The following is a 9,768-nucleotide window of genomic DNA, read 5'->3' on the forward strand; positions in this document are numbered from 1 at the left end:
CCATTGCAGCCAGTGACCTACCCCATTTCCATAGTTTCCATGATTTCGGAGCCTCTTTGGCTATGCTTCAAAGATGGAGTCCTTTATCCATCTTATTATAAAATGCAGTTGCTGTGGTGTATGTCTTGTTGACGCTGAACTGGCCATTCCCTTGATCTGTTTGAAGTGATGGACCTTGGACACTGCAAAATTAATGAAGCTTTTCCTAACTTCCTCTGTTACAGTGTGCTCTTTTTTGGGCTCTACCATGACTGGGATCTTCATACAGCTTTCAAGTTTTTAAGGCTTGCAATCCCATTGATGGCTTATCTGAAATTTCTGCTATGTAAAAATTTAGATTTTGGGTTTTTTCTCCCTTGTGCTCTGTTTGATTTCCTCACCTAAGGGCCTTGCTGCTTTCTGCCTCTTACCAGATAAGGATAGCTCTTTCCTGAAATCCAAGTCTTTACCAGTACCCTGGCCCAAGAATTCACTTTTCTCCTATCCCACTGCTGGTATTTATTTATGAGTCTTTCTTCAGGACCTGCCTATGCTTCATGAACATCCTTTTCTGTGCTGGAACCAGAAGGTGCCCCGCATCCCCAGCTGAGCTGCTGCCTGGGGAGCAGCTCTCCCTTCTCGCCCTGCACATCCTGCCCTTGCCCATTTGCCTGCATTGCGTGCTGGCGCATGGGGTTTGCTTTATGGCTCTCCAGGCGTGTTTTCCCACATACTGGAGCGCTCCTTCGCTATGTATGTGCTGGTTTGCATCTGCCGTGGGCTTTTTCTCCCCTGGGTATTGCCTCTTCAAAGCCATGTGTGGTTGGCGCGGGGCCGCTGCAGCTTCCCTGGTGTGAATGTCTGGTTGCTGGTCAGGACTTCGTTTGCTTTTACCCAGTGCAGCATGTGATTTTGTGCTAGACAGTACTTTCATCTTCTCTCTGGCTGTCTTATTCCCCAACTGTTCTAATTGCTTTTTCTAATGCTAGATTGTCCTCCTTTAATAATTTTTCTTGTATTATTTTTGAGATTGATCCTATTAAGTTCTTATCCTTCAGTATGTCATCCCCAGCTTTGAAACCAAAGTCATTTGTTGTGAACTGCAGCTGAATTACCTATGCATTAATTGCCTTTGTAGGTCCCTGATTTTTCTCATAGACTTTTTTTTCTTTCTATGACATATTTTTCTTTGAAAAATATTAAGCATCATTTACCTCAAATAGCCTGCTTGGATTTTTGCTGCTTGCTTCTCTGAGCTTGTCATTAAACCCCCAAGCTCTGCTGATGTTATTACCAGTTTGCCCAACACATATTACAAAATTAACAGCTCTGAAACTGCACAAGAGTTGTCTGTGTCAGGCTCTGTAAAGATTAACTTTCTCCTGACCCTCTTCCTGTAATGCTTTCTGTTCAGGACACACAAGGGTGTAGTTCTTGTGCTAGCCTGCTTGAAAGCCATTGCTGATATATTTTCTGTGCTGTTTCCTGCTCTGGGTTTTGCAATGAGCAATAAAGAGGCACGTGAGATAGAAATACACTAAATAGCATTTAATGACTTCTGTACTTCATAGCGCAGCTAATTACACAGCAAAAAAAGCACATTTGAAGTTCCTGTGCCTCTCAGGCAACAAGCCCCCCTGCTCCATAGGCTGCAAGTAAGATAGATATGTTGGTGAGCGCGTTTTAAAGGCGAATGCTGCATCTCCTCCTTCCTTCCTGGAGGAAAGTACTACAGCTTGGGCACTTCCTAATCTTGTGGGGCTGCTGCTGGCACCTCCTGGGACAGCAGCAGACAGCAGTCCTGCTACTCCTGATGTAGAAATCATGCCGGCTTCTGTCAGCATTCCCGGCATAACGGGAAGGCTTCCCGACTCAGCCACAGCCAGACAGCCTGGTCCTGAGGGCATTGTCACAGCCATCTATATCTGCATCCGACAGGCAGCAGCCTGATTTCCAGCTTAGCCCACTGACTGCTGTATAATAAAACACAAGAAAGGCACACACAGCCCTTTTTGTGCCAGCTAGAAAGACGCTAGATATCTTTATACATTATTCTTTCCAAATGGGCGTGGGGAGGATTTGCATCCCAGGAGCACACTTAGAGGAAGGGGCAGAAGCCCTTGTGCAGCTCTGTGTAGTGTAGAAGAGCTTAAGTAACTGATTATCTTGTGATTGTTTCACAGTGGGAAAGTTTGAAGATCTCAAGAGTGCCTGGCTGCTGAGCATTACCATCACCTCAGCATTATGTTTTAGCTGAGTGTTTGTACCATGGCTCTGCACCCGCCTAATCCAGAGCTAACCAGAGTGTGCAGCAGCAGAGCGCAGGGAGCTGCCATAATCCATTTCAGCCTGTCGGCCCTGAGCTAATGTAAACTCAGGACTATCCCAGTGCTTTCAGGGAGCTAAATCGAGAGTCACGGGATTAAGCCCCTGTGCCCCAATTTGCCACAGGCTTCCCATGGGACAGCCCTGTGCTTCAGCTCCTCTGTGCTAAGTTAAAAGTAACAGCGTTTTCCTCCATCAGCTTTCCAGCCACAAGGGAGCTGAAATACTAAACACATGAAGAGGTTGAGGAACCTAGAGGCTGCAGCAGTGGTAGCCATCTCATACAGAGAACTGAAACTGTCTTCCATCACTGGGGTCTGCTGGCTGGGTCAGTACCAGCTGAGAAGCTGGCTGTTATTTGGCAAAGTATGATCTAAACCATATGGCCCAGCAAGGAAATGGTGATGGAAATCTTTATAGAAAACATTTCACAAAATGTAAACAACAGATTTTCTACACAGAGATGAAGATGGAGATTAATGCTTGAATTATCCTGGATAATTAGTGTAGCAGGTAATTATTTAAAATCTGGCACATCTGTGAATACATCACTTTGACTGAATTAGAAAATCCTCACAACTGCTACAGTAAGATGGCTTCAGCGATCCCATGGGGAAATCTTTATGGGAGATTAATTCTCACTTCAAATGGCAGAGATTTGCAAGAGGATTATGTGGCCAGTATGACACATTCGCATTGTGATAGTAAGTGATACAGTTTTTTTTCCTCACAGAGAAGCTGAGTGCTGGTTTCTTTGAGTTCATGTGTTCTTTGAGCTTGAGGGCTCAAGCCCTCTTAAGGAGTGTTTTATAGCTGAAATGATGAGCAGTGCTTGAAAGAAAATGGTGACAAGAACAAGGGCAAGAGCAGCAGAAGCTCAAAGAGAGGACAGTGGAATCCAAACTTGGATTTAAATTCCTAAAGCAACAAGGTCACACTTCCAAAGCTAGTGGATATGTTTCTTTAGCTTATTATGAATGTTACCAAACAGTTGTAGTCTAAGAACATTGTATGAGACAGCACAGGTCCGCGAGGATCCTGTCCTCGCTGTGCAGTGGATCTGCTTGAAGCCCCTTGCCATGGCAGAGCACTGCAGGGCACACCTCGAGCCGCTGAGCTCCCCTTGGCACATGGACTCTCACTGTATTGATATTCAGGAGCTCGCTTTGAGTATTCAACTACGTGCAATCTTCGCAACAGCTCTGATGCAAAGCAGGCTCAGACTCGGGCAGCTCTCAAAAATGTAAATCTTGCCAAATGGCCTGCAGTCACTGGGGAGACGCACCAAAAACCTGCAGCACATCTGGTGGTCCACTGGGCCACGTTCACAGCCCATGCAATGACTCAGGTACTGGTTATAACTCATGAGTGCTTCAGGTTTGAATTGGGTATCGAATGATTGCTGAAGCACGGTACTCTTGGTACTCAACACAGGGAGGAGAGTTAGGAAAGTAGCAGTTTTGTGTGCAGATTTCACTACTTACAGCACTAAAGAGAGCTCTAACCAAGAAAATGGTGGTTTCCTGGCACACAAAGACATTCTCAGTAAAATTGAAATGTCTCTTCGCTATATATTTCTAACACAAAACTGCTGCCAGGAGCTCTCATCTGATTTTTCTCAGGTTCTCAGAACATCAAGGTGAGTAATTGAGACAGGCAGAGTTTATAAACCCTAGGGAATTCACAGCGGCAGAAAAGAGAGAAAGAAAAGATACTTTGAGCTTTGTACAGAGGGTCTAGTCTTTTAAGAGAGGTTATATTGCACTCGTTGACTGAGACTGCACAGGAACAAATACAGGTGGGGCTGAAGCCAGCATCCACCAGCCTCACCCACAGACACATTCAGATCAACAGGGATTTGTTCAGACCAACCACAGAACTTCCCCAATGAGAAACTCCTGCTAAGTTTCACAGCACAGCCCCACACCTGCATTTAGCCCCTAGTCAAGCCCATGTAGTCCCCTTAAGCTATTTTAAAATGGAAGAACAAAACCCCAAAACACTCTGTGCAGAAAAGCTAATTTGCAATCCCCAAACTACAGATTTGCCCTATCCTCCTCTACAAACAGCATCCAACATCCACTACTAAATTGCTGCTGCCTAGGACATGCCCTTTTTATAATGGGCTGAAGGAAATTGCTACCAAGTCACCACACCTGATCCCACCACCAACACTGGACATTTGATGGACCTTTGTAGAAGGGAAGGGTGGATTTATAGCCTTCTCCAAACTACCTTCTCCCTTCTGACTCCTCAATAGGACATTTACACCTACTTCTGTATTGACAAAGAACTTTAAATATACGTGTCTGTATCCAAAATAACAGTTTTTGCACTCTCCTTCAGCTAATGCCTTGCCCTAGACTCTCCAGCTGCCCCAGATAGTGCTATCAGTGTTGCCAGGTGTCTGTAGTTCCTGCACACCCCGAGAAAGGCTTACTCACAGTTGGGCTGAATAACTCAATGCTGGTCTCATGCAGCTATTCCGCTACAAAAGGCTTTAGATGCATGAACCAGCAATGCACCCCTTCTCTGCCAAGAGAGGTTTGATCTCCTGCCTCCGTTGCATACAGCATGTCCTCCCCAATAGCCCCTTGGCTCAGCTGGTGTGTGATGCTAGTCATTCTTCTTCCAAAGACTGTTTCCACTGAAGTTGCCCAGACCAGGAAACATTCAGGTAGGAAGATGGGCACAAGTGAGGCTTTAGGATTGAGCAGGGAGCAGCCAGCCCTGCTTCTGGAAGAGGCTGGGACAGCTCTGCCTTTAACTGTGAGCAGTTATTAGGCAGGAGTCAGCCTGTGGGCTGGTTGCGGAGCTCGGAGCACTAACCCAGAGTCTGGGAAGGAAGAATAGCAGCTGCCTGACACCAGCTTGTCCTGCTCTTCTCTAGCTCTGCTGAGCTTGCTGTGGCCTGCAGGTAGAGATAAATGAAGAAAAAATGAGCAAAAAAATTTTTTTTGGTGGGGTGGCAGTTATTTCTACTGCTGTAAACTGCATTTTTTACTACCTGGAACATCATTTCCACCAGCATTAGTTTCTAATGCTTCATGGGGATACTGCAATTTTCCTGCTTATGGGGTCTGATAGTGTATGAGGCAAACAGGAGCATGGCAGGCTGCTTCTCTGAGTCTACCTACAGCTTGAAAACAGCCCTTTTGGTAAGCTGGCAGGGGATAGTAGTGTTCTGGGCTGATTCAGACCATCTGCAGAGACAAATGTGCTCCTGGGCCACTGAGGAAGTCTTTTTAAATTGATTGCTGCACATAATTTGAATACACTACTAAAATGGAGTTCAGCTGCACCTCACTGTCAAAATGTAAGCGTATTTTACCCATGTCAGAGCACTGGAGCGTGGCCAGAAAGCCAGTGTAGTAATTTTTGGGGCATGATGTTCAGCCATATTTTATTGAACTCCCTGTCCTACACATCGCTGCTTGTTTCTGAGAGCTGCTGCCCTGCAGCCCAGCATCCTTGACTCAAGAGGGCTGCTTGTTCCAACCTGGCTGAAATCTCCTCAGAACCGTAAAATCCTGCATTGTCCTTTTCTCCTACCTTGTGCTGTTACTTAGCCTAAATCATCACGGCTTTGGTTTAATCTCATGTCAGATACCGTTAGCGTAAATGCTGAACAGCTAAAATGTCATAACCATCAGCTTAGCACTATACTCTGCAATGACAACAATACACAAATTTACCATTTAAATTCAGTGTACGATTATAAGCTGTGTTCAGCATTGCTTGGCTTGAAGGCTTCAAACTATTTCCTTCCTTTTCTGTCTAATGTCAGAATTTCTGCAGAACCAGTGGCATTTTTTTAACTTTAAGACTAGTATGAAACAGCCTGAAATCCATTTTGAATAGCTGCAGTATCTCTCTGAATCCAGGCTGCAAGTAGATGTCTCTGCCCTGATGTTGAAGGGAATATGCAGTTTGTTACTGGGCAGGACAGCCTGTCGACTCCACGGACTAGACAGCAAATAGCTTGATTTGGGGATCACCATTTTGCAGTCTGTAAGGTCAGTGTCTTGTATAATACGACTCACTATTCCTTTCCTGGTGACTGTATGGACTGTGTGCCTATCTGTGCAGCTGGAAAATGATGCTGTTAACTTTCCCCCTTTACTTGGTTGGGATGAAAAACACTAGAGCACAGCAAGCTAGCATGGTGATAATATAAATGAAAAATACCCACAAACCAAACAGTAATATGTCTCCCGTTTTATGTAAGGATAACGCAGAGGCAAGATTTAAAATATGGCACGCATAAAATGTGTTACTTCCCTCTAAGAGCTGAATTAATGGATGCTATAAAAAAGAAACGAAATCAAAAAACACCATGAAATATCTTTTTCCAGGGAAGAATGTGAGAATTCATTGGATTTGGACATGAGAAACAGCAATCCGTGATAATAAAAGTGCTAGCAAAAAGCAAAATAAGAAATGTGTTTTCTTGCTTCTTGTTTGGCGAACTAATAAGCACAACCTCTAAAGGACGAAGCCAGGCTTTAGCATGTGAAATTATTTTTGTGGAATATTGCTATCGTCTCATTTTTAAGTGATTGGTATTTTTACACTCTAGCTACATGTCACACCGATTTTTTTTTTTTTTTTTTTTTTTTTTAACTACACCTGCAGCAAGGGAGATGGAAGAAGCGATACTGCTTTGTCTGCAGCTGGAGAAATCCTTTATTGCTCACATCACCTCAGCCATGGGCATTTGTGCCAGGAAAGCCTGCCTGAAGCTGTTGATAGTCTCTTTCCTTCTCTCATAGGACCATGCGGATATTGAGTGGAAGTTTGCACGGACGAAGCTCTGGATGAGTTACTTTGATGAGGGTGCCACTCTGCCACCTCCTTTTAACATTGTCCCGAGTCCCAAGTCAGTTTGGTACCTTTGCAAGTGGATTCACAATCAGCTGTGCCCAGGAAACGACTCTGACAATGAACAGAAGAGGCATGAAAACCTCAAAACATTCACAGTAAGGGGCTGCGTGGGTTTATACTTCATTTTTCGAGGGTGCTTGTGCATGTTCAGGATTGTGAGGGCCATTGCTCTGCTAGTGCAGTAGAAGGCTGCTGGATCCTTACCTCCTAAGAGCCATCAAGATCTCTAAAGACAGGACTAAACAGGTAACATACCTGTGCCTTTCTCTTTCCAGGAACGGCATGCGGACAACCTGATTCAGAATCAACATTACCAGGTAAAGTCTTGAGCACATAAAGTTTTTACTTGCTGTTTCTTCTTCCTGCTCATTTTCTGATACCTCAATTCTTGCTTGCTTCTAGAATATATTTTGGAAGTGTAGGTTCTCTAAGAGGATTTTGCTTATCATGGACTAAAACATTTCCTCATTAGAGGTGGGATGATTCAGTAGATCACCCCTAGCCTTTCACCCCCTCTGAAGTAGTAGAAACACTTGCCAGGTATCAGTCTGGCTGCTGAAGTCAAAGGTGACGTCCCCATTGCCATCAGAGGGACCAGGCTGTCACACCATCCTGATTAAAACTGTTTCTGCAGCACTTTTACACGCTCTTGAATTGTTCCTCTTCTGCTCTTTTTTGCAAAGCATCCCCAACTCAAACAGTGGTTGGGATTTTCTTTTGTTTTGGACAGCTCAGGAAGGAGGAATGGCTCCTGTGTTGAATTTTGCTGGTTTTGTTTATTCTCAGCCTGCCTGTCATCAAGTACTCATTGAAGTCAACCTACAAAAGGATGAAACTGTATTAAAAACACCAGCTTCAGTACTTGAATTCAGGGTGATGTATTATGCCAGCATGCTGGAAGGAAAAAAATTCTCCAGAATGTTAGGTGGTACGTTAGGCTATACTGTCAAAAGCCATTAGTAATTTGTCTTACTTAAGACATCTCCTGCTTTTTGAAGAGTATTTTTATCTGCAGTTGATGTTTAACACAATTAGTCACCTCTGACAACAGACATTTGGTACTTTCTGACTGCGCAGCACAGCTTACGGGTGCCAGCAGTGGGAGCTCTTAAAAAAACCTCCCAGTAAAACCTTGGTGTGGAGACCATCTTCATGCTTGGTGTTGCTCAGAATTATCCCTATTTATGAAACAGGGGAAATGAACAGAAGGTTTGCAGTAGTCTCCTCTTTATGTAGAGATCACCCTCTGTGTACGTTGGCTGGCACAGATAAACGTACAAGCTCGAAGTACCAGTTTTTGCTTAGATAAAGCCAGCAAGGGGGGACACAAGCATGGAACAAAATGGATCTCATCCTACAAAAAACCTGTACTGTAACAAACAGCCCAGGTAACACAGAGGAGCAAAAGCCCGTAGAGAAGTCACTGAGGGTGTGATTCAGTCCCTCCAGCACTGTCCACAGACACTGCAGCAGCCTTGAAAAGTGTTTCTAACCTGCCATTAGGGAATGCCCGGGCAGCTGGCAGGTGTGGTTTAACGTGAATGTGCATTGCCCCATGGGGTCCTGGCTGTTCTTCAGGTTATTTGTTGTCAACATAGCCTGCTTGCCTTTCAAATACTCGATAAACAATCTTCAAATGGCAAGCTTAGCTTATCACGATACACAGCATATACACATGAGATTGGTAATCTTAAAAACTTTCAGCAGCTGAGATTAAATGGCTTGAGGACATTTAAGACCACCAAGAATTTTTTCTCAGTGACTTTTACATACACAAAACAAATACAAAATACCTGCTTGCTGTAGTTAACAACTGAGCCTTCAAGATGGAAGGTAGATAACCCTTTCCAAAGGTTTGTTCTGTTTAAAAGAAAGTGTTCTGTTTCAAATGGTAAGTGATTTTCTTTTTAGACAGCAGAGTCAGGACAGTCGCTGTCAGTAAGAACTCAGTAAAATGCATTAAGAACAGTTTGGTCTGAGCCAGCAGTTGAATCACTCGTATTGTTTCCTATTCCAGGAAGTGATAAGAAATCTTGTGAAAAGATATGTCGCAGCAATGATAAGGACCTCCAAAACCAATGAAGGTTTAACTGAAGAAAATTTCAAGGTAATTTATTATTCCTTAATAATAATTTATTATATTAACTCAAGTAGCCACTTGCAGAGTTTGCACTAACTTGTTAAGATGATTTGTAACCTGCTGTGGAGACAGGACTATTATGGGAGCTGGGAATATATTTGATGTGCATGTAGGGGTTTTTTGAGCAGAGAAAATACTATTATTTGAGTGTCTTCTCATATGATTGCCTCCTAGATTTAATATACAATATGTTATGTAGACAAAAGCATTGGAAAACTGTAGGAATGAAGTATCTGATTTCAGTCAACATGACATTCCTAATCCTAACCTAGACAGAGCCAAAGAATAAGTCTCAATTAATGGATACGAAGAACACTTACCAACAAAGTTAAAGTTGGGCCTATCAACTAAACAGGATTCCTGCCATATTTCTAAATTTCAGTGGCGTTTCCCCTTTTCTATAACTGTCTTATTTGACTTTTTGGGGGGAGGGGAGTGGG

General features: G+C 43.7%; 1 protein-coding gene across 1 annotated transcript in view; it reads left to right on the forward strand.

Moving 5' to 3' along the window:
- TRPC5 (transient receptor potential cation channel subfamily C member 5) overlaps window positions 1-9,768 on the forward strand; it is a 104,905-nt gene that overhangs the window by 86,689 nt on the left and 8,448 nt on the right. The window contains exons 8-10 of the mRNA XM_069810941.1: window positions 7,077-7,283; window positions 7,464-7,505; window positions 9,206-9,295. Of these exons, the coding sequence (XP_069667042.1) occupies window positions 7,077-7,283; window positions 7,464-7,505; window positions 9,206-9,295 (339 nt within the window). The remainder of the gene's footprint in view (window positions 1-7,076; window positions 7,284-7,463; window positions 7,506-9,205; window positions 9,296-9,768) is intronic.

The sequence above is a fragment of the Haliaeetus albicilla genome, chromosome 23, assembly GCF_947461875.1.
Source record: "Haliaeetus albicilla chromosome 23, bHalAlb1.1, whole genome shotgun sequence".
NCBI classification, from domain to species: Eukaryota; Metazoa; Chordata; class Aves; order Accipitriformes; family Accipitridae; genus Haliaeetus; species Haliaeetus albicilla.